General features: G+C 42.6%; 1 protein-coding gene and 1 pseudogene across 2 annotated transcripts; both read left to right on the top strand.

The window, feature by feature from the left end:
* The first annotated feature begins 3,342 nt into the window (after positions 1-3,342).
* Positions 3,343-7,841, top strand: LOC139412638 (protein polybromo-1-like; annotated as a pseudogene).
* A 5,365-nt stretch (positions 7,842-13,206) lies between these two features.
* Positions 13,207-25,024, top strand: LOC139413568 (exportin-2-like). 2 transcript variants are annotated; one of them, XM_071161076.1, is made up of 26 exons: positions 13,259-13,303; positions 14,222-14,261; positions 14,395-14,485; positions 14,629-14,771; positions 14,888-14,989; positions 15,199-15,344; positions 15,451-15,541; positions 15,704-15,811; positions 15,924-16,016; positions 16,102-16,269; positions 16,362-16,491; positions 16,616-16,681; positions 16,759-16,961; positions 17,057-17,141; positions 17,251-17,312; positions 17,438-17,574; positions 17,651-17,754; positions 18,017-18,114; positions 18,219-18,369; positions 21,722-21,930; positions 22,072-22,169; positions 22,273-22,358; positions 22,551-22,632; positions 22,888-23,034; positions 23,116-23,347; positions 24,139-25,024. In XM_071161076.1, exons 3-26 carry the CDS (start codon positions 14,401-14,403, stop codon positions 24,226-24,228), a joined length of 2,916 nt encoding a protein of 971 aa, XP_071017177.1. In that variant the 5' UTR covers positions 13,259-13,303; positions 14,222-14,261; positions 14,395-14,400; the 3' UTR covers positions 24,229-25,024. The 2 variants fall into 2 exon arrangements, with proteins under 2 accessions (XP_071017176.1, XP_071017177.1); XM_071161075.1 differs by lacking the exon at positions 14,222-14,261 and having other exon boundaries at positions 13,207-13,303.
* The last annotated feature ends 397 nt before the right edge of the window (positions 25,025-25,421 follow it).

The raw sequence follows: 25,421 nt of genomic DNA, 5'->3' as shown, positions 1-25,421 counted from the left end.
ACTGCTTTCGGTGATTTTCTTTAAGGAAGGGAAATAACAATTATGTATACAAACACATATATAATTATACAAATCATTGGGAAAGAATGATTCATGTATTAAACAGGGACGATTTTTCGGAACAACAACGTCAGGAGGAACAGCACCCGTTAGCCGTCTCTCGAGTCTAGGCAAAGGCTTGGTACAAACCTCAGGTACAAACAGCATGAGGGACATAAACCAAATCAATCTGTGGTGTGCATATGGTTTTATCACAACAATACTACACTGATGGGACACTCTTGACCCAAACTGCTACAGACCTATATCTATCCTACCATGCCTTTCCAAGGTCTTCGAAAGCCAAGTCAACAAACAGATTACCGACCATTTCGAATCTCACCATACCTTCTCTGCTGTGCAATCTGGTTTCAGAGCTGGTCATGGGTGCACCTCAGCCACGCTCAAGGTCCTAAACAATATCTTAACCGCCATCGATAAGAAACATTACTGTGCAGCCGTATTCATTGATCTGGCCAAGGCTTTCGACTCTGTCAATCACCACATCCTCATCGGCAGACTCGACAGCCTTGGTTTCTCAAATGATTGCCTCGCCTGGTTCACCAACTACTTCTCTGATAGAGTTCAGTGTGTCAAATCGGAGGGTCTGCTGTCCGGTCCTCTGGCAGTCTCTATGGGGGTGCCACAGGGTTCAATTCTTGGACCGACTCTCTTCTCTGTATACATCAATGAGGTTGCTCTTGCTGCTGGTGAGTCTCTGATCCACCTCTACGCAGACAACACCATTCTGTATACTTCTGGCCCTTCTTTGGACACTGTGTTAACAACCCTCCAGGCAAGCTTCAATGCCATACAACTCTCCTTCCGTGGCCTCCAATTGCTCTTAAATACAAGTAAAACTAAATGCATGCTCTTCAACCGATCGCTACCTGCACCTGCCCGCCTGTCCAACATCACTACTCTGGACGGCTCTGACTTAGAATACGTGGACAACTACAAATACTTAGGTGTCTGGTTAGACTGTAAACTCTCCTTCCAGACCCATATCAAACATCTCCAATCCAAAGTTAAATCTAGAATTAGCTTCCTATTTCGCAACAAAGCATCCTTCACTCATGCTGCCAAACATACCCTTGTAAAACTGACCATCCTACCAATCCTCAACTTTGGCGATGTCAATTACAAAATAGCCTCCAATACCCTACTCAACAAATTGGATGCAGTCTATCACAGTGCAATCCGTTTTGTCACCAAAGCCACATATACTACCCACCATTGCGACCTGAACGCTCTCGTTGGCTGGCCCTCGCTTCATACTCGTCGCCAAACCCACTGGCTTCATGTCATCTACAAGACCCTGCTAGGTAAAGTCCCCCCTTATCTCAGCTCACTGGTCACCATAGCATCTCCCACCTGTAGCACACGCTCCAGCAGGTATATCTTTGTAGTCACCCCCAAAACCAATTCTTTCTTTGGCCGCCTCTCCTTCCAGTTCTCTGCTGCCAATGACTGGAACGAACTACAAAAATCTCTGAAACTGGAAACACTTATCTCCCTCACTAGCTTCAAGCACCAACTGTCAGAGCAGCTCACAGATTACTGCACCTGTACATAGCCCACCTATAATTTAGCCCAAACAACTACCTCTTTCCCTACTGTATTTAATTTATTTATTTATTTTGCTCCTTTGCACCCCATTATTTTTATTTCTACTTTGCACATTCTTCCATTGCAAATCTACCATTCCAGTGTTTTACTTGCTATATTGTATTTACTTTGCCACCGTGGCCTTTTTTTTGCCTTTACCTCCCTTATCTCACCTCATTTGCTCACATCGTATATAGACTTGTTTATACTGTATTATTGACTGTATGTTTGTTTTACTCCATGTGTAACTCTGTGTCGTTGTATGTGTCGAACTGCTTTGCTTTATCTTGGCCAGGTCGCAATTGTAAATGAGAACTTGTTCTCAACTTGCCTACCTGGTTAAATAAAGGTGAAATTAAAAAATAAATAAATATTATATTCTCTGTGATGTTCGTCAGACATCTGAAGACCAGAGGTCGGAGACAAAGTTGTTGGGAATCATCTATATATAGAAGCAGAGCATAACCTATGGCAGAATGGAATGTTTTGCCCATTCATTTATTGAAAGTTTGGTGTCAACTTAGTTTCCTCTCATGCATTTTCCAGCAAATGATCAATACATTTTAGACCATGCAAGTAAAAAAATAAAAGTATGCTTTCGCTCTCTAGTTTCCATTGTCATTAGCCTACACATATGATAGACAACGTTTTATTTTCTTTAAAGAAAAATAGTAATTTATGCAATTGTGGATGTTGTATACACAACTGGCAACAGCTAGCAACAATTAGAAAGTGACCATTTGGGGATACACTGTCAAAATTAAAGAACAAACCCCTCTCTTGAGAGTTTCTCTGTCCATGTCTTGAGCCCAGGGGATGTGTGTCTCTGAGTAGGAATGCTGATCTAGTATCAGGTTCCCCTGTCCATGTCATTTTAATCATTGTGGTCTAAAATAGTCCAAATAAAAGCTTTTAGATTGTGGTCTAAAATAATTTGAATAACTCAGATTTGAATCAATCAAATATTTTATTTTTAAGTTTATAACGGAAGTGATCGGATGCGTCTTCTGCTGCTACGTTCACAGACATTTTATTTGTTCTAAATGATCAGCTTTCTCGAATGGTTTGCTTTCTCTTCTACATATTATAATTAGTTTGAGACTGGAGTTAAGATCTTGCAGGTTTAAACGGTGAGTATTCACCCAACCGTGTGGTTAAATATTTAGTTACTTATTCACATCTTTCTCTTTGTGTGTCAGGGAGATTATGGGTAGCATTAGCTAGCTGACGTTAGCGTGCCGTAATTGATGCTGAGGCTAGCCAGGTAGCTAATATTCAACCTGCAAGATGTATGTACCATTGTGGTCTGTAAAGAAACTGCTGCAACAACGTCTCTGTCATCTCGCAATAAAAGAGAAACAAGAACGTTATCATATGCCAGTAGTGTTAATGGGGACACAGGCAATTTTGAATAAAATGCCCAAATTTGGCTACAGCTGCTCTATCCCAGACAGCTGTCAAATCAGCACCCAACTGCTCTCCTCATCTCAGACAGTGAAGAGTCGTCAAGTGAGGAGTAATTACAATTGATCACTGAACAGGGCCTTCATGCTATTCTAGGTAATGGCATCGAAGCATGATTAGAGCCTGTTTGATGAGAATGTTAATACAATATCTCACAATATTTGTAACTTTGTAGCTAAATTGACTTCATATGCTGTTGCCTTTTTCTTCTTTCCAGGTATTGGACTCATCATGGGCTCAAAAAGGAGAAGGGCTACGTTCCCCTCTAGTAGTGTCAGTGGGAGGGACTTTGAGGATGGACAGCCGTCATCCTCAGCATCTTCAGTAGGTCGGAAAAGGAGAAGAACCTCTAACATTCCCACTGTTGATCCAGTAAGTTCAGCTTTTTTTTTGTGTAGAAACATTGCTTTCCAATACAAATATAGTACTCAACTTCTGTGCTTATGCCTTCGGATCATGTCTTAACCCAAATTGAATTATTGAATTTTGACTCTAAATCAGCAGGCACAAGTCAAACCGTTGTGTAGTTTTTGAATACGTGTTCATAAACATGGTTGCCTGTATTGTTTTGCCTCCAGATTGCAGTATGCCATGAACTGTACAACACTATCATAGTTTATAAGGATGACCAAGCAAGGATGTTATGTGAGCTGTTCATAAGAGCACCCAAGAGATGGGACAGAGGATGGTTAATATAGAATGGTTACCAAAGAAATCTCCATTACTAAGAACATAAGCCTCATTAAATTCACTTATCTATTGTGTTTTCCTTGAAGGAATCAACCGGATTACTGCCACATTGTTACACATCCCATTGACATGATGAAGATCCAGCAGAAGCTGAAGATGGAGGAGTACGATGATGTGGACCAGATAACGTCTGACTTTCAGCTCTTATTCAACAATGCAAAGGCATACTACAAGGTAATATATCCCTGCCTGTAATAACAAACACATTCACTTACTGGACTCTTTAGGGGAGAGAAGTAATGTAATGTTGTATGAAGGAGTTTTCCTAATAAATGCCCTGTCTATGGCTTAAACCTGGAATTGACCAAATTAAAGGGAGTGTGTTGCCAGACTCTCCAGAGTGCAGAGCAGCCTATAAGCTGTGGGACCTCTACCTGCGCACCAATAATGAGTTTGTCCAGCGGGGGGGATTATGATGACGATGATGAGGACGGGGACGATGCACAAGATAATCCTGGAGAGTCGGATGAGGTAACACCAGCACTTCCGAAAAAAAAGCATTTATTACATGTTGACTGCCCTGTCACACATGCATTACATGTAAACCGCCTCAAAACATAGCACAACATGGCTAATAAATCTGTTTACTGTTGAATTGTACTGTGTGTGTCTTTGAATGATAGAATGCACCCAGTTGCCTGAAGGAGGTCCTTGAGCAGCTGTTGGATGTGGTGGTGAAATTCTCAGAGCCCTCGGGGCATTTAGTCAGTGATCTGTTCCAGAAACTACCAGTGGTAAGATAACCATTCTCTCCAATCCTATGGTATGGCATTGGTTGAAGCACAATGTTAAATCTCCCTACCATCCTATCTAAGCCAATATCTATTATTCCTCTGAAGAGTATGAATTGGGCTGTTTGAGAAGATTTGAATCCTAAGCAACCTGCATACACATTGTTTGAAGTACAATAGACTAGTCACGATACCAACATTTTACTAACGATATGATACCAGGCCAAGTATCACGATACTGAGTAGCATTGCGAGAGAAAATTAAGAAAAATTCTAGCATCCTGTTCGCCCTGTCCCACCGACGCCTGTTCCCGTTTTCTAAATGTTATGCTCATGTACTTCACAAAATACTTGTCACTGATATTCATACTTCTCCTCAATACAACACATTCAATTTAACTTCACACCGTTCACTGTATAATAGAATACTGAATAGAATGTCTACTTTGCTCATATTTGCAAAGGCCTACCTGTGATTTGGCTGGAGCAATGGGGGGAAGGAATATACATGCATAATGATCTGCATGTCATTGTGGCAGTCGGGGAAACTGCGTGAAACATTCTTTACTCTTCAGTTAAGACACACACTCCACCTCCCTTCTTCCCTCACACACACTCTCTGTCTCCCTTTGTCTCATAAACACATATAACCGATGTGAAATGGTTAGCGGTGGTACGCGCTAATAGCGTTTCAATTGGTGACGTCACTCGCTCTGAGACCTTGAAGTATTTGTTCCCCTTGTTCTGCGGCTTTTGTGGCGCGATGGGTAAGGGTGCTTCGTGTTGTTGGCGCGATGGGTAACGATGCTTCAGTTGTTGACGTGTGCAGAGGGTCCCTGGTTCGAGCCCAGGTAGGGGTGAGGAGAGGGACAGAAGCTATACTGTTACACACACACACACCACTCTCTCTCCCACATACACACTGCTCCAAACTTTAAAAACGTTAGGCACCAAACAGAATGTAAGGAGCAACAGAAAAATATTGATTTTTAATAGTTTAGGCTTACATTAGGCCTATATGAATCCTACCTTTTAAAGCACATCTCATGAGTAGCAGACCCTTTTCCTTTCTTCCTGTGCCAATCAAATTAGCCAATACCTACTGTCAAGTTACCAGGTTGTTGGCTAGTTTTTAACGTGACTGAGCGACGTGGTTTGTTATCAAATTAGTTTAAAACGGCCCTCGACATGGTTTGTGAAATGTCAAATGTGTGCGAAATCGTGCAGGAAGAAAAAAAGGCAGCTTTGCTGATATAAGTCCTATTTGTTTAACCGTTTGAGCTAGAGACAAGACGTTTTCTTTGCTGTAAAGCTGCAAGCATACCTGTTGCGACTCTGTTTCTCCTCTCTGGCATTGATGCGTGACAGCGAACTTGCAAAGCCTACTCAGACTGCCCTGTGCTCTTATACCAAGGAGGAAATTAAACAATGTATCAACTTTGCTCTGCTCCAATGTATCAAATGTACAAAATGTAACCGAAGACTGCTCAGGTTCGGCCTCCCTGCTCATCCCTTATGGAGGAATAGATGAGGAGGGAGAGAAGCAGGTGAGTGATGGCTGGAAGGGGATGCGATTGGCGGATTACAGCTGCCACCCGTGATGTGTGCATGAAAGTGAAGTGGACATTATTGGACCAGTACATACAAGAGATTAGTTGCCGTTGCTTACATTGTTTTACTGACTTCATAAACATTTTCATAAGAGGCTCCAGCTAGTTCTTGGATATCAGTAGGGACAAAACATTTGGTAGTAGCATATGAAATGGTACTACAGTATTCTCAAATTCGGCGGGGGATTCAAAAGTCCGCCCTCCAGATCACAAGGCATTATTATGAAATATTAGAGTATGGGCATGCCATTTTGATTCCCAGTTACATTGTTTTTCTATTTTGGGCTAAATAGAAATTATGTGCAATACACAGACTATTATGCCATAGTAAAGGACCCAATAGATCTGAAAATCATTTCCCAGAAGATACAGGTATGCTACCCAACCATCTGACTGAATATACTGTAAGTGGTATGCATACAATAAATCACTGCTCATTTTCTTCTCAGAAGAGCCTCTACAGAAGTGTTAGCGCCATGGCAAAAGACATAGATCTCCTGGCCAAGAATGCCAAAACGTACAATGGGCCTGGGTCACAGGTTTTTACGGTATGCTGTACTACAACTAATAATTAAGTCAGAATTATGATATCAGTTTTGTTTGTTATAATGCTTTCTTTCTTATTTATTTAAGGATGCCAACACCATCAGAAATATTTTTTTCACAGAGAAAGACAGAAATTGAGCATGCTGAGCCCATCAAATCCAGCATTCACATCAAGTAAGCTGTACCATAAACAGAACAGAAAGTATCATTTAAGAGCAAACAACATGCAATATTTACAAGGATTTTCCATGAATTAAACGTGTGTGTGTGTGTCAGGAACAGAAGGTCAACCCAGGGGAGACCAGCTATTACCATGGTTCTTCAGTATGAGAGTGATGACGATGGCATTCTGGCTGGTACGTCTCATTGGTCTGTTAGCTGTTTTGGCTCTGCATTATCAACCTGGTAAAAAATAAGGAACATATAAGAACAGAAGGGACATTGCAGTGCTAAGTATACTAATATATGAGGGTTTGTCAGAAGACTTCGGACTTCATCTGTCTGATTCGATTGTCTCTCATTTCCCAGGGTCTGTCCACTATGACGAGGGGGAGTCGGAGGCAGAGAGCATCCACCACAGCATGGACATGAGTACCCCCATCTTCCAGCTGTACGAGGCTGTGCGGGGCGGAAGGAACAGCCAGGGACAGCTTATCGCCGAGCCTTTCCTCCAGCTGCCCTCCAGGAATGACTACCCAGACTACTACCAGCAGATCAGCCAGCCCATCTCCCTGCAACAGATTAGGTAGGCCAAACAGTGGAAGGACAGTATCTCTGCTCAATAAATGGCAGATTTGAAAAGTTGTTCCACAAAAAAGGGTTATTTGAAACAAATTCATGCAAGTGTGATTTATGTCATCTGTGCTCCAAGATGGTCCATTTAATAGTCTCTGTCAAGTTTTATTCAGGCCTAATCATTTTCCTAAATCAGCTGCTGTATGTTTTTCTGTGGCGCAACATGGCATGAGCTGTACAGTGTATTTCTATCCCATCTCTTCCCAAATACGAGAACCCTTAATTCCCCACACACAGGAACAAAATGAAGAACAACGAGTATGAGAGTGTTGAGCAGCTAGACGCAGAACTGACTTGACTAGTTAAATAAAGGTTAAAAAATGTTTTATATATATATATATATATATATACATATATGGAAATAAGTCAACATCATCCGTACTGACTTACCACTCTTATGTAGTAAAACACATATTATTGAGTAGAACTGTTAAGGTAGTGATGAATAAATAGTATGTTTATTTTTATGAGGTTGTGGCAATAAACTGCCATCTGTTGGTGACTAGAAACATTGCATAATAGGAAATAGTACAAATTGATGGTCCTTGAAAATAAATATTAGTGCTTGAGAAAGTACTAGAAAGTCCTTAAATTTCACTTACCACTGTTTGTACAAACCCTGTAGTAGTGATGCTGCATTATTTTTGCATTTTGTTGTGGAAATGGTCTGACATTCAATCATTTATTTTGCTTTCTGTCTGCCACTCTAACTCAATAGAGGGGCTACCTGTAACATAAGCTGAGGTCCTGTAGTGACTAACCAGTCAACAGCCGTTCACACAGCCTGATGCTCAGTCGCTGAGGGATTCCTCAACAGGGCATTGCTAAATTATATTGTAACACTGGAAATACAATGTTTATGGAAACACAGTTCTCTGAAGTACCTGAACATTCAATGTAGATTGTTGCTGATTGGTCTTTCTCTATATTTTGTCTTGTGTATATTGGTCTTTTTCTATATTAAATGGGCAGTAGTAAAGTCAGTATTTGACAACACAATCCAAGATGGCCAGCTGGAGAAGCATCCAGCTGCAGATTGTGCGTGCTGATGCTGCATGGTCTGTGAAGCTCATGCGTCTCAGATGGTATTTTTGCTTCTCAAATGGTATGTGCGTTCACAACATGTAGACGTTTTTTGGTCTTGTGTATAGCGTGAGCCAGTAGCTTTGTTCCAGGGCGTCATTGTGCTACGCACATACTTTTGTATATACAGTCGTGGCCAAAAGGTTTGAGAATGACACAAATATTAATTTTCACAAAGTCTGCTGCCTCAGTTTGTATGATGGCAATTTGCATATACTTCAGAATGTTATGAAGAGTGATCAGATGAATTGCAATTAATTGCAAAGTTCCTCTTTGCCATGCAAATGAACTGAATCCCCCAAAAACATTTCCACTGCATTTCAGCCCTGCCACAAAAGGACCAGCTGACATCATGTCAGTGATTCTCTCGTTAACACAGGTGTGAGTGTTGACGAGGACAAGGCTGGAGATCACTCTGTCATGCTGATTAGGTTCGAATAACAAAACTGGAAGCTTCAAAAGGAGGGTGATGCTTGGAATCCTTGTTCTTCCTATGTCAATCATGGTTACCTGCAAGCAAACACGTGCCATCATCATTGCTTTGCACAAAAAGGGCTTCACAGGCAAGGATATTGCTGCCAGTAAGATTGCACCTAAATCAACCATTTATCGGATCATCAAGAACTTCAAGGAGAGCGGTTCAATTGTTGTGAAGAAGGCTTCAAAGCGCCCAAGAAATTCCAGCAAGCGCCAGGACCGTCTCCTAAAGTTGATTCAGCTGCGGGATCGGGGCACCACCAGTACAGAGCATGCTCAGGAATGGCAGCAGGCAGGTGTGAGTGCATCTGCACGCACAGCGAGGCAAAGACTTTTGGAGGATGGCCTGGTGTCAAGAAAGGCAGAAAAGAAGCCACTTCTCTCCAGGAAAAACATCAGGGACAGACTGATATTCTGCAAAAGGTACAGGGATTGGACTGCTGAGGACTGGGGTAAAGTAATTTTCTCTTATGAATCCCCTTTCCGATTGTTTGGGGCATCCGGAAAAAAGCTTGTCCGGAGAAGACAAGGTGAGCGCTACCATCAGTCCTGTGTCATGCCAACAGTAAAGCATCCTGAGACCATTCATGTGTGGGGTTGCTTCTCAGCCAAGGGAGTGGGCTCACTCCCAATTTTGCCAAAACACAGCCATGAATAAAGAATGGTACCAACACATCCTCCGAGAGCAACTTCTCCCAACCATCCAGGAACAGTTTGGTGACGAACAATGCCTTTTCCAGTATGATGGAGAACCTTACCATAGGGCAAAAGTGATAACTAAGTGGCTCGGGGAACAAAACATTGATATTTTGGGTCCATGGCCAGGAAACTCCCCAGACCTTTAATCCCATTGAAAACTTGTGGTCAATCCTCAAGTGGCGGGTGGACAAACAAAAACTCACAAATTCTGACAAACTCCAAGAATTGATTATGCAAGAATGGGCTGCCATCAGTCAGGATGTAGCCCAAAAGTTAATTGACAGCATGCCAGGGTGGATTGCAGAGGTCTTGAAAAAGAAGGGTCAACACTGCAAATATTGACTCTTTGCATCAACTTCATGTAATTGTCAATAAAAGCCTTTGACACTTATGAAATGCTTGCAATTATACTTCAGTATTCCATAGTAACATCTGACAAAAATATCTAAAGACACTGAGGCAGCAGACTTTGAAAATTAATATTTGTGTCATTCCCAAAACTTTTGGCCACAACTGTATCGTGTATGTGGACATCCCTTCAAATTAGTGGATTCGGCTATTTCGGCCACACCTGTTGTTGACAGGTGGATAAATCGAGCACACAGCCATGCCATTGTCATAGACAATCATTGGCAGTGGAATGGCCTTACTGAAGAGCTCAGTGACTTTCAACGTGGCACCGTCATAGGATGCCACCTTTCCAACAAGTCAGTTCATCACATTTCTGCCCTGCTAAAGCTGCCCCGGTCAACTGTAAGTGCTGTTATTGTGAAGTGGAAACATCTAGGAGCAACATCGGCTCAGCCGTGAAGTGGTAGGCCATACAAGCTCACAGAACGGGACTGCAGCCTAAGATCACCATGCGCAATGCCAAGCGTTGGCAGGAGTGGTGTAAAGCTCGCCGCCATTGGACTCTGGAGCAGTGGAAACGCATTCTCTGGAGTGATGAATCACGCCTCACCATCTGGCAGATGGATGCCAGGAGAACGCTAACTGCCTGAATGCATTGTGTCAACTGTAATGTTTGGTGGAGGAGGAATAATGTTTTTTCATGGTTCTGGCTAGGCCCCTTAGTTCCAGTGAAGGGAAATATTAACACGACAGCATACAATGACATTCTAGACGATTCTGTGTTTCCAACTTTATGGGAACAGTTTAGGGAAGGCGCTTTCCTGTATCAGCATGACCGTGCCCACGTGTTCAAAGTGAGGTCCATACAGAAATGGTTTGTCGAGATCTGTGTGGCAGAACTTGACTGGCCTGCACAGATTCCTGACCTCAACCCCATCCAACACCTTTGGGATGACTTGGAACGCCGACTGCGAGCCAGACCTAATCGTCCAATATCAGTGCCCAACCTCACTATTGCTCTTGTGGCTGAATGGAAGCAAGTCCCCGCAGCAATGTTCCAACATTTAGTGGATAGCCTTCCCAGAAGAGTGGGGGCTGTTATAGCAGCAAAGGGAAAACCAACTCTATATTAATGCCCATGATTTTGGAATGAAGTGTCCAATTACTTTTGGTCGTGTAGTGTACCAGTCAGTGCACTAGCTCTGGTCCACAGTGTTATGTTAACCACTTGCTTTTGCAGCTAGCTATTACACACTAGCTAGGTAGTACACACTAGCTAACTAGTATCTATTTTATAATTCTTCATGTATTTTCACCACCTGTGCTGTTGGTTGTGGTTACCCACAATCCTCTCTGGCACCATTCAACATCCTGTCTTAGCTCGTATGTCTCACAGCGTCTGTGGCTTAAGGTGTCTGTTGCAGCCAGACCCTATTGGACAGCTGTGTCCTGGTGCACTCTGACTGTTTATGTTAATACCTTCACTGCCAGTGTCAACACGGGTGCTTCTGCCAGTCACATTCTGTTAAAGGTCCCCAAAGCACACACATCCCTGGGTCGCTCCTCTTTTCAGTTCGCTGCAGCTAGCGACTGGAACGAGCTGCAACAAGCACTCAAACTGGACAGTTTTATCTCAATCTCTTCATTCAAAGACTCAATCATGGACACGCTTACTGAGTTGTGGCTGCTTTGTATAATGTATTGTTGTCTCTACCTTCTTGACCTTTGTGCTGTAGACTGCCCAATAATATTTGTACCATGTTGTGTTTCTACCATGCTGTGTTGTCATGTGATGCTGCCTTATGATGTTGTCTTGGGTTTCTCTTTATGTAGTGTTGTCTCTCTTGTTGTGATTTGTGTTTTGTCCTATATTGTATTTATTAATCCCAGGCCCCTGTCCCCGTAGGCCTTTTGGTAGGCCATCATTGTAAATAAGTATTTGTTCTTAACTGACTTGCCTAGTTAAATAAAAATAAATGTACTATTTCCTAATAACCTTGTGTATGTATGTGTTGTGTATGTGGGAATGTTTCAGCAGTGAAAGATGTGCGACTGACCAAGGAGCAGGAGAGCCGGCTGCCATCCCATTGGCTGAAGAACAAGGGCGCCCATTCCACAATGGCAGACTCACTGTGGCGTCTGCAAGACCTGATGCTGCGTGACACACTGAACATCCGCCAGACGAACAACCAGTAGGACATCTGAGCCACTGCTCGAAACACTGTCAGACAGGAAATGGGTTTAGGCTCATTTGAAAATGTGTAAATGTTGTTTTGTTATGTTACGTTAATGTGGGCATTCGTTTGTAGAATGGTTAAATTAGCTTGTTTACTCTGTTCAAGCTGTTTTGTTTTTGCATTTTAATTGTTCTAACAAGTGCATTATTGTATTTAATGTTTCTGTGATGGATAAACGTTTTCATAAAAAATGCAGAGAAGGGACTTGTTCTTGACTGCTAATTTAGTGTCTGTGTACTGCAATATGGAACATTCTAGTGGGCAGTGGGAACCCACTGAGTCTGGTGACTCTGCACCAGACAAGGAAAGAGAAGGGGAACCAACATACATTGTTTTTTCTTTAAGTTGTTCTATTAGGCTGGTTTAACCAATTCTGATATTTTTTCTCTAATTGGTCTTTGAACCAATCAGATCAATGCTGAAAAGATCTGATGTGACTGGCCAAAATACCAATCAGTGAGAGAAGATCTCAATTCAGCTGCCTGTCTAAATGCAGCCTTGCAGTCTTCCATGACCTGACTATGAGGATCAAAACCGTAATGTATCTTTGGTCAATTGTCACTGGCCGACTGATCTACAAATGATGAGTAGGCTAGTTATTTATGATGGAAGGTGATTTGTAGATCAGGCAGTAGATGAACAATCCCAATGACTAGGAGAACATACTTGATCAATCAATAATTGTGATCAATTCATTAGTCCATATTGTATATACAATCTCGTCCAAACACTCGCCCATGCCCATCCCTTCTTTTCAAGTGCGCAGGGGCTTGTCCAGCGTGGTTTTCCAAACTTGTTTGCGCACGCCCAGTGCACAGACCGCCCAGTGGTTTGAGATTTTTGAAAGCCATTTCGTCCGGCAGCAGCGAATAACAGCACAGACGCCGGCTGAGACAACAAAAAGCAAGAGAAGGTATGAGAGCTCTTTGTAATCTCATCGCACTATCAAATTACACATATGCATGTACATTGTTGGCTAATATGTAGAGATATAAAACTGCCGTAGCCATTTCTAATTTTCCCATCGTGGATAATTTAGCTTGGTAAGAAGTTAAGTAACTAGCATTAGCAAGCTAGGTAAATGGCTTGCTAGTTACTTGCAGAATATTAATTCACAGATAGTACTATACCACGCATTAGAGGTTAGTGCCACTGCTTTGCGAGGACACTACAGAATAGGCAGTTTTTTTACAGGAAATTATTTCAGAACTAGCTAACGTTATTCGCCCAAATGTAACACGCGCATCAGATGCTAGCGCGCAAGAAGACGTTCTAAGTTAGCCATGGCATGGCTGTCATTTAGGCTATTTTTGCTAGTACTGCTGGCCTACCAGACAGCCATGGCTAGTTTAGCCTGCTATTAGTTAGCTAAGTAACTTAGCTAGCTACCAAAATAGCTAACATGCTCAGTCATTCGGTAGCTACGTTTATATTCTTGAAACTAGTGTTGGATATTTTTATCCTACAGTTCTAAACTAGTGAAACGTAAGTATTGTTGAATGAGCACCATGCCAGAGTACAGTGCTAACATTGCTAGCTAGTGAGTAACTGCAGCCTCCAAGTCCCGCCCCAAATGTACTGTGATTGGATAAAGTTTATGACCTCTGGAAAATAACGAATTCCATTGGAGCACAAAGATGATGCAAGGCTAGCTTGCTTGACTTAGTCCAATTGATTGGCTCAATACAACTATCTATGCCTTCAGATGTCGTCGTCACGCCGTGAAATATTAGTGGGTAGGTGTGAAGTTACTGCGCATGATTAGAAAGTGGGTAGCTGGATGACTGAATGACAATAAGCACCTCTATCGTTTTGTTTGTCTAACTTGTAGTTAAGACACTCATTCACACCTGCACTGTTGGAGCTCGGCAGTTAAGTATTTCCCTGTACACTGCAACTAAATCTGCGACCCTGTGAATGTGATTAAATAAAAAGTTGTATCTTATCAGCTAATAGTCATTTAGTTGAGACCATCACTAATGTAATGACTGACTTTCTTTCTAGGGCACCATGGAGCTGAATGATGGAAACCTTCAGACACTCACAGAATTTATGCGCAAAACTCTGGACCCGGATCAATCAGTCAGACGTCCAGGTATGGGAGCTCAGAGTAGAATGCATGTTCATTTAAAACACCCATGCACTGATCAGTCATGGTATGAACATGCATACTTTGGGCATTATGTACAATTTCCCATTGCTTGACTGGAATGTTCTTATTTCCCTAATTTCTTCCAGCTGAAAAGTTTCTTGAGTCAGTTGAAGGGAACCAGAACTACCCAATATTGCTGCTTACATTATTGGAGAAATCTCAAGACAACGTGATCCGGGTGTGTGCAGCTGTCACCTTTAAAAACTACATCAAGAGAAACTGGCGCATAGTAAGTTAGTGGTTGCCTGAATATTGGCACAAATCGAGGTGTTATGAGTTGTGCAAGTATTGTTGGCCCAACGTTGGCATGACAAGTCTTACTTTTTATCCTCATATTGCTTTCAGATTGAAGATGAACCAAACAAAATCTCAGATCCTGACCGAACCACTATCAAGGCCAACATTGTACATTTGATGTTGAGCAGCCCTGAACAGATTCAGAAACAGGTATGTCTGCACAAGAGGCAAGACCTGTTAACTGCCTATTTATTGTACATAAAGTCAGTGAGCTAATGCTGGTTTGAATTACTTTAATCAGAGGTTCTTGGAATCCATCTACATGAGTTCACAATCCTTTAGGATAATCCTTTTACGCAATAAAAAGGGCCATTTCCATATGTATTAGTTTTACTCTAGTGTTTACTGTTCTTCTACAGTTGAGTGATGCCATCAGCATCATCGGCAGAGAGGACTTCCCTATGAAGTGGCCGGACCTCTTGACAGAGATGGTGACCCGCTTCCAGAGTGGAGACTTCCACATCATTAACGGAGTGCTCCGGACCGCACACTCACTTTTCAAGAGGTTAATCACCATGGGCATGAACGTGGTCCTCTAATGATAGGTGTAATAGTGAATTATGTCTTTGGTTAGTTTTTAAAGATGTTCACACTGATCTTCTGTTTTTCAGGTATCGTCACGAGTTTAAGTCGAATGAGCTGTGGCTGGAGATTAAACTGGTGTTGGACACGTTTGCGAGTCCACTGACTGAACTCTTCAAGGTTGTTTACAGAGTTAATCAACCCTAACAATTTAAATATATTTCAAGTAAAAACAACAGTTCATAAAATTGGTACTGCCCATCGCTTGCTTTTAGTTTGTAGGACCTAAATTATTCAGACATGGGAAGTCATTGTCTGTTATTCATGTATATTGTTTCTCAGGCCACCATTGAGCTGTGTCAGACCCATGCGACGGACATCAACGCTTTGAAGATCCTCTTCTCGTCCCTTACTCTGATTTCAAAACTCTTCTACAGTCTCAACTTCCAGGTGTGTCTTATCTGCTTTATGACCACAAGGACATGCTGCATGTTGCTGAATTTATGTCCTTTTCACTGGAGTAAAAGTAATCTCATTCTTCCAACTTTCACTGCCTTCACAGGACCTTCCTGAGTTTTTTGAGGACAACATGGAGACCTGGATGTCTAATTTCCATAACTTGTTGACCTTGGATAACAAGCTACTACAAACAGATGTGAGTGGACTTTCACTTGTAAAATGTTCAAGTTACTACATCAGTTGATTCAATCTTTGATAACCTTGTCTTTTTCACCCAACAGGATGAAGAGGAGGCAGGTCTTCTGGAGCTGCTCAAATCTCAGATCTGTGACAACGCTGCTCTTTACGCCCAGAAGTACGATGAAGAGTTCCAGCCTTACCTGCCTCGCTTTGTCACTGCTATCTGGAACCTGCTGGTCTCCGCTGGCCAGGAGGTCAAGTACGACCTGGTGAGGCTGCTGATGATACATTCATGTACCTTATCAATAGATCATGTGGACCGCCTGCTAATACATTTGCTCCTTTTTGTTTTGTGATATAGCTTGTGAGCAATGCTATTCAGTTCCTGGCATCTGTGTGTGAAAGGCCCCACTACAAGCATCTGTTTGAGGACCAGAACACACTCACCAGTATCTGTGAGAAGGTCATTGTGCCCAATATGGAGTTCAGAAGTGAGTTGAGACTGAAATAGTGTCTTGGGCATGAATTGGTATTTAATACATGCCATTGTACTTTAATGGAAGATATCTGCATAATGGTCTCTGGTACTGATGCATATATTTCTTTGGTTTCCAGGTGCTGATGAGGAGGCCTTTGAGGATAACTCTGAAGAATACATCCGACGAGATCTTGAAGGATCAGGTAATAACCCAAAAATGAGCTGGAGTATTGTTTAAGCATACGGTTGTTGACCCCTCTGTTCTGTCTCCGCCCTACAGACATAGACACTCGGCGCAGGGCTGCCTGTGACTTAGTGAGAGGCCTGTGTAAGTTCTTTGAGGGCCCGGTCACAGCCATCTTCTCTGGCTATGTGAACTCCATGCTGGGGGAGTATGCCAAGAACCCAGTGGTGAACTGGAAGCACAAAGACGCTGCCATCTACCTGGTCACATCTCTGGCCTCTAAAGCCCAGACAGCGAAGGTATGGTTATAATTTGTTTTGTGTTTGTAACATTGCTGGGTTATAAACATGATTGCAGTAGACATTGAGTAATGTAAAATGTGTATCTTTTTAAGCATGGTATCACTCAGGCTAACGAGTTGGTGAACCTCACAGAATTCTTTGTGAACCACATTCTCACAGACCTCAATTCCCAAAACGGTACATATAAAGTTGAACGGATAAACAAATGATTCATGAATTCATTATCACAGCTGTGGATTGCTTTATCTGCACTTATCAAACATGCTTTTACTCTGTTCTATTCTAGTCAATGAGTTTCCAGTGTTGAAGGCTGATGCCATCAAATACGTCATGATCTTCAGGAGTCAGGTTTGTTTTTGTTTTTTCTCCTCTTAAAATTCACTGTCATGAGTTCAGCCTACTTAAAGGTTGAAATCAACACTTTGAGGGGCCTGTGAATATCCAGTCCTCCTTTGTCCCCTCTTGTCTTCCAGTTGCCCAAAGAGCAGCTGCTGCAGGCTGTCCCTCTGCTGGTGGCCCACCTACAGGCGGAGAGCACAGTGGAGCACACCTACGCTGCCCACGCCCTGGAGAGACTCTTTACCATGAGGGGCCCCAACAACTCCACACTGTGAGTAGTTACCCAGCTACATTAAGTCTATAGTTGATTATCTTAATCTTATCCAACACTACACAATGTGTTTCAGTATCACTCCTACAGAGATGGCCCCCTTCACGGAACAGCTGCTCAACAACCTGTTCAAAGCCCTGGCTCTGCCTGGCTCATCAGAGAACGAATATATCATGAAAGGTACGGGAGTTTGAGGGTTAACTGCTCTGCTAATAACTTAAATGGCTTTAATGATATGTCTAACTATCCTTTTGCGGCTAGGATGATTATTATCTATCCTAGGATAACTATCCTTTTGTGGTGACATGAGGTTGCGGACAACCTCATGTTACTACTTAAGCTTTTGTGGGCAATTTTTTTTACTTTTTTTTTTTAGTTATATTTTATTTTAGAGTATTCGATCCTTGTTTTCTACCCTGACATCTCCTTCATTCTCTTCTAGCCATCATGCGCAGCTTTTCCCTCCTGCAGGAGACCATTGTTCCTTACATCCCCACACTGATTGGCCAGCTCACTCACAAGCTCCTCCTCGTTAGCAAGGTAGGTCACACCCTTGTCTGTGCGGTAGATGCATACACACATGAGCTGACTTATACAGCTGCCACTTGGACACAATATATACCGGTATCATGTGTTTCTTTCAGAACCCCAGCAAGCCTCACTTTAACCACTACCTGTTTGAGTCCCTGTGCCTGTCTATCCGGATCACCTGCAAGGCCAACCCTACCACTGTGGGCAGCTTTGAGGAGGCCCTCTTCCCAGTCTTCACTGAGATCCTACAGAATGACGTACAGGGTATGTGGCTTTACCCTAGAAGGCAGGTTACATCAGTCCATGTTAAGCATAAGATTGCTCATCTTAGGACAGGCCTAGGAAAGTGAGTGGAAGGAAAATGATTTGTTATTTATTGGGATCCCCATTAGCCAATGACAATGGCGATAGCTAGTCTTATTGGGGTTCGACACATAACAAAAAAAACTTTTAAAAATGTACATTTAAAAACAACGTGTGTGTGCATCGATCAGTTACACATCTCAGTACATTCACACATGTAGGTCACATTTGGGTGAGGCGTTGTGCCTTGAGGTGTTGCTTTATTTATTTTTTCAATCCAGGTTTGGTAATTAAGTCTTTCTTTGCAGCACTTGACCATATGACTGGACAATAATCAAGATAAGATAAAACTAGAGCCTGCAGGACTTGCTTTGTGGAGTGTGGTGTCAAAAAAGCAGAGCGTCTCTTTATTACAGACATGCCTCTCCCCAACTTTACAACCATTGAATCTAAATGTTTTGACCATGACAGTTTACAATCTAAGGTAACACCAAGTCATTTTGTCTTAACATTTTGTTAAACAGCCATACCATTCATTACCAGATATAGCTGAGGTCTAGAACTTAGGGAATGATTTGTACCAAATACAATGCTTTTAGTTTTAGATGTTCAGGAGCAGCTTATTACTGGCCACTCATTTGAAAACACACTGCAACTCTGAGGGTTTCAGTGACTTCAATAGCTATGGTTGACTCATCAGAATACATGGACACGCATGCCTTCTTTTAATGCCAGCCGCAGGTCATTGGTAAAAGTGGAAGAGTACAGGGTCTAGAGAACTGCCCTACGGTACACCACACTTTACATGTTTGACATAAGAGAAGCTTCAATTAAATAAAACCCTCAGTTCTTTCGATAGATTGCTCTGAATCCACAATATGGCAGTGGTTGATAAGCCATAACGCATACTTTTTCTCGACCTTTTATGGTCAATATTATCAAAGGCTGCATTGAAATTTAACCGTACAGCTATCCATTTCTTTCAACCAATCATCAGTCATTTGTGTCAGTGCAGTACATGTTGAGTGCCCTTCTCTATAAGCATGCTCAAAGTCAGTTATTTTGTTTGCAGAGAAATAGCATTGTATTTGGTCAAACTACATTTTTTTTCCTACAGTTTGCTAAGAGCTGGCAGGTCTGCTCTTAGAACCAGGTAAGGCCGCTTTGCCCCTCTTGGTTAGCTAAATTATTTTGGCTTCCCTCCAGGCCTGAGGACAAACACTTTCCTCTAGGCTCAGATTCAAAATATGACAGGAGTGGCTGTAGTCAGCTACCGTCCTCGGTACCACCTATCCCACACTACATTGACAAAATTCGAACTTACAATGCTTTTCTTTAAATAAATAAAAAATTATGCATGAGTATGATGGCTCATTGTTGGCATTTCCTGCCTAAGTCTGTCTACTTTGCCAATGAAATAATCCTTCAAATAATTGTCAACATCAAAATGTTTTGTGATGAATAAGCCATCTGATTCAATGAAAGATGGGAGTTGAATTTGTCTTTCTGCCCATAATTTAAAGTCCCCCCCCCCCCTCTCATTCTTTATATCATTGATCTTGGCTATAATACAGTTTATTTTTGCTGCTTTTAGTCACATCATTTCAAAATTTGCAGTCAGATGTATAGTCAGAATTATTAGCCACTTTTGCCACATCTCTTTCAAAACGCACTCGCACATCTGAGTAAACTAATTTGCAGGTGCATGGCAACAATTGAACAAGATGAAGGAAAAAGGAAACTGCACACTGCTTTTGATAGTATCACTGATATTTAATAAGCTTACATATCGGCCTTCGTCAGAGCTTCTGTGGATTTCTTAAAATTTGCACCCTTATGTAGACCTAGCCCTTCCCACATCCGTTCTACACATTGAATGGGGTTGAAGGCAAAGGGAAAGACGAATAATAAGACGAATGAAACACGTCTGTAAAATCATAATGAGGACAGCCAGTTTACATTAGTCAATTGGTACATCATATGAAAAAAAAAAAACTCTGAATCTTTGTTGCAAATGTGCCATACGTCCATGCTTGTACATTTTGCCGAAATTACACAAACCTAAAACACAACAAGGCAACTATCCAGGCAGGCCAGTGGTTGCAGGAATAGGCTCAATGCTAGAGCATTAGATGTCGAGTCTGTATACCAGCATTCCCCATGTGGGGGGGCTGGCAGCACTAGCACACTATTTGGGCGACGGAGATACTAAGGAATATCCACCAACAAACTTAGTTTTAGAGCTGAATATGTTTTGACATAACTATTTTAGGTTTGATGAATACTACCTCCAAACAAATGGAACATCGACGGGCTCCACATTCGCTCCGAGTTATGCTAACCTTTATGTGGGTCTTTTTGAAGAATGTTTTGTTAACGATGAAAATCCATTTTTTTTATAAAGTCCTGAAGTGGTATTAATATATTGATGACATTTTTTGCATATGGGAAGGAACTGAAAATGAGCTGTCAGATTTTGACATTGACCTTAATCTCAAATTCACGATTGAACGTGACACTCAACGTGTTCATTACCTCTATGTGGATTGAGAAATCAAATGGAACCCTGTTTACAACTCTGTATAGAAAAGAAACTGACAGAAATACTCTTACAGGGGGACAGCTTCCACCCTGAGCCATTAAAAAGGGGACTTCCAAGAAGCCAATGTTTCAGACTGCGCCGTATATGCCACTCCACAGAGGATTATCTAGAAAAAGCAGCGGAGATCAGGTTTCTAGGAGGCTATTAGCCACTGTGTGGATGAAGCTCTTAATTTGGCATTGGAAAAAAACACGAGATGAACTGTTTAAAAAAACGAAATACTGCATAGTTTCCTAGGAATGCGAAGCGAGGTGGCCATCTCTGTTGGTGCCGGAAATGGGTACAAATACACTATCAAGCGTTTCACTTGGTGGCCTATAGTAACACCACAAAAGGAAAATACTTTAGATGTGCCAGGTGAACCTGCAACCACAACACTGCAATAACACTTGACATAAGATATTCTCTAAGCGTTACAGGATAAGGTAGTATCACTGGACACACAGTGGTCCCAGCTACTGATGCCAACTGTATTTCGGTATCCTAACTTAAAAGGTAGCTAGCTAGTAACAACTTTTTCAATTGACTTTCCAAAACAACAAACCAAGCTCTCCCTCGTTCAACAGGAAGTGGGGTGCTACCAGGTTAAAATTAGCATTGACATCACCCCTTCTGAAGGGTTTGTGGAGCTATCCTCTGAACTGCATGTACGCAAGCTTGACAAACTACACATTGACCTTCTTACATCAACTTTCCCCCCTTCTGTTGCAGAGTTTGTGCCCTACGTGTTCCAGGTGATGTCTCTGCTTCTGGAGATCCACACCAGCTCCATCCCTAACTCCTACATGGCCCTGTTCCCCCACCTGCTGCAGCCCGTGCTTTGGGAACGCACTGGCAACATCCCCCCTCTGGTGCGCCTGCTTCAGGCCTACCTGGAGAAGGGGGCTGCCACCATAGCCAGCTCTGCTGCTGACAAAATAGTGAGTAACATCTGGGGGCATGTTGGTGGTAATAGGACTCTTACTGTACATAATATTCTGTAACCTACCAGTCTTAGTTGAACTGAGGTGTGCAATTGGTTAGTTGTGATAATCTGCCGTTAAACTGCTCTCCCTGTACAGCCTGGTCTGCTAGGAGTCTTCCAGAAGCTCATAGCCTCCAAGGCCAATGACCACCAAGGTTTCTACCTGATGAACAGCATCATAGAGCACATGCCCACGTGAGTCGACCACCTCCACCTGTCTATCTGACAAAGTCCTTAATTTAGTTATGTAATTTGTAGGGTGGCTGTATCATGAGTTGTCTTGCTCTCTCTTTCTCAGGGAGTCCATTGTTCAGTACAGGAAACAGATCTTCATTCTCCTCTTCCAGAGACTGCAGAGCTCCAAAACGACCAAGTTCATCAAGAGTGAGTACAGCTTAAAACTAATGTTGACATTGTTTATTTTGAAGTACAATTGAAACTGCACGCACATCCTCTTGGTCTTTGTCATGCTCGCACAACCAGACACTGTTATGTTAGCCTAGTTTCAATACGTACATAGTGTGGCTCTGATCTCTCCTCCATGCTGCACATTTTCAAAGGTCCTCTTCTCCATAGGTTTCATGGTTTTTATCAATCTGTATGGTGTCAAGTATGGAGCCATTGCTCTGCAGGAGATCTTTGACAGCATACAGCCAAAGTAAGTTTCTTGTCAGATGAAATGAGACTGACATGTTTGATGTGTTTTCCATCATTGATATGTTCATTAGTGTAGCCTTAAAGCTAAGTGTGCAGATCTGCTCGCTGAACACAAACCAGTCAGTTCTCCATTTTGGTTTTAAAGGCCAACCATGTCATATGTGAAAGGATAAGCCTGAAAGTTTAATCATAGTCAGTAATTATTCTGATAGTCATGCGCAAAGGTATTCTCAGTACTGGGTCTTCTCTCTTGTAGGATGTTTGGCATGGTGCTGGAGAAGATAGTCATTCCAGAGGTGCAGAAGGTGTCTGGCCCAGTGGAGAAGAAGATCTGTGCCGTGGGCATCACCAAGATCCTCACTGAGTGCCCGGCAATGATGGACACCGAGTACACCAAACTCTGGTGCGAAACGGTCCTGAAGTATTATCACACTTTTCAGTGTTTCTAGTAAATTAATGGTCTGCTAAATTGTTTATTCTTTAGGACCCCCCTGCTCCAGGCCCTGATTGGTCTGTTTGAGCTGCCAGAGGATGACAGCATCCCTGACGACGAGCACTTCATTGACATTGAGGACACAGCCAGTTACCAGACTGCTTTCTCCCAGCTGGCATTTGCTGGGAAGAAGGAGCACGACCCCATCGGCGACGCTGTCAGCAACCCCAAGATCCTGTTAGCGCAGTCCCTCCACAAGCTCTCCACTGCCTGTCCTGGACGGGTAAGGTTATATATTGAAATGCATGAATACTGGGCTATGTTTAGAGGCATTGGGGCTCTTGGCTAAATCACTCCTTATAGCAGGAACATCTATACAGCAAGGCTACAAGAGATGGTACATCCACCTTGCGTTCCAATCTTCTACTCGCTTCATACGAGTCAGACGTTCAGTTTTAAGCAGAGTTCAAAACAAAATGGTGTAGAAGTTAAACACCACCTGTGGTTAGTGTCTGCTCTGAGATTGGAAGGTGTGGGGTTTGATACCCAGTCAAGTCATATCAAATGCTACAAAAATGAAGGATATGTTTTGGGAGTGAGGCCCTGCGACACATTAGTGTTCTGTCAAAGGTGTGTGCTTATACAACAGGCTGCCTCACGCTATAGATACAGGAGATGGGCTCCTGTCCTATGGTCCTTTGTCTTGGACAATGCTTACTTATAAAAGTAAAGCCCCAGCTGACTGAGCCAGCCACTCCGTAGAGCGCCTAAGGTACTCTAGTGCAGCATAGATGGTGTGCGGCCCCAGGGAAAGCAGTTAGTGTACAACATTTTGGCTCCTAGATTGCCAATGACTGAATATTCTATTTTTATATTTTTGTAACTATTTAGTATGTTTAAAGGTGAAAGGTAGATGCGAGAGTGCTGAAAGAGCAGTGGGTCGGATTCGAACCCATACGTGCAGCGGTACATGCTTAGACTGCAAATAGTTGTTTATTTTGTGTAGTGTGTATATAGATACTTACATTTTAGTAGTTGACAGATGAGTGACTCTCCTGTTCTCCCCAATGGCAGGTCCTCTCTATGTTGAGCACCAGCCTGAATGCTGAGGCCCTCCAGTACCTGCAGGGTTATCTCCTGGCTGCATCTGTGCAGCTGGTGTGAAGACACGACAGCTTCCGCTCTGATGCGTAATGGAAACCATGACACTGCACAATGACTGGGCACTGTCTGTCGCCCATGGGCAACACCAGGACTGGGACAGACTCGCCAGGACTGAGTGGACAGAAGACTGACTGATTGACTTTACTCATGGTGGATACTTGGACAATGGGTCAACATTTTCATCTATGAATTGGGATTTTTATGATTTTAAGTGTTAAAAGAAAATAAATTTATGTTACCTTTAATGAGCGCACCAGAATATATTTTGTATTTTTTTGGGGGGGGGGGGCTCAGTCCCTAATTGGCTTGCTGTGCGGTTGGCAAGTTGAGCAAGGCTGTTGTCACCAACACTCAGCTTTGTGAATATAATGCTTTGATATGACTTTCTGCTTGTTTGTCGATTTGTCATTTATAACAACGGCCGGTCATTGTGAATTGACAGTATTCTAGAACAAGTATTGGCCCCAAAACATTATGCTTAAAGGGATACTTAGAGATTTTGGCAATGATTTGCTCTATTTCCCCGGAGTTCGATTGAACTAGTGGACACCAATTTTAGGTCTGGTTGGTATGAAGGAATTTAGAGGTAGTTTTGCGAACCAATGCTAACTAACCTTAGATACCCGTAGACTTACTCTGGGGAAGTAGAGCAAGGGCCTCATTTACAAAATCCTGAGGTATCCCTTTAATGTTTTTCTGCATGTAGCTAGTCATAGCATTGTCTTTTTTGATGTGAATAAAGAGGCACTTGTATAAAACCGGTGCTGTTTAGCACTTTCAAGTGACAACTCCTGTCGATGTGACTAAGTCCTAACTGCGTTATGAACTGTCTGCTTTAGAGGGATGACTGAAAAGCCTGAATGATTCCCAGTTGAACCAGTTAAATGTGCAATATGCTTAACTTCATCTTTACTAGAGGCTGCTCACCTACTAGACCTGCGCTAGTTCTGAGGCACTGTCCCACTACTGTCATACTCCCAGTCCCTGGTGTCACAGGAACATTCCCACTACTGTCACACTCCCAGTCCCTGGTGACACAGGAACATTCCCACTACTGTCACACTCCCAGTCCCTGGTGTCATAGGAACATTCCCACTACTGTCACACTCCCAGTCCCTGGTGTCACAAACATCCCCACTTGTTCTCCTTTTTCCCTGTGTCCAGTAGCAGTATGCCTGTCCTGAGCGTCATCA

The sequence above is a fragment of the Oncorhynchus clarkii genome, chromosome 7 (genome assembly GCF_045791955.1).
Source record: "Oncorhynchus clarkii lewisi isolate Uvic-CL-2024 chromosome 7, UVic_Ocla_1.0, whole genome shotgun sequence".
Classification (NCBI taxonomy): domain Eukaryota; kingdom Metazoa; phylum Chordata; class Actinopteri; order Salmoniformes; family Salmonidae; genus Oncorhynchus; species Oncorhynchus clarkii.
Note: the sequence above shows the minus strand (reverse complement) of the source record. Positions and strands in the feature narration are given on the sequence as shown.

Bases quoted from the DNA above. Each gene is read 5' to 3' on its own strand.
- LOC139413568 (XM_071161075.1), top strand. From the start codon at position 14,401: ATGGAGCTGAATGATGGAAACCTTCAGACACTCACAGAATTTATGCGC. The intron at 14,486-14,628 runs GTATGGGAGCTC...AATTTCTTCCAG, and splicing joins TCAATCAGTCAGACGTCCAG to CTGAAAAGTTTCTTGAGTCA. The intron at 22,633-22,887 runs GTAAGTTTCTTG...TCTCTCTTGTAG, and splicing joins TTTGACAGCATACAGCCAAA to GATGTTTGGCATGGTGCTGG.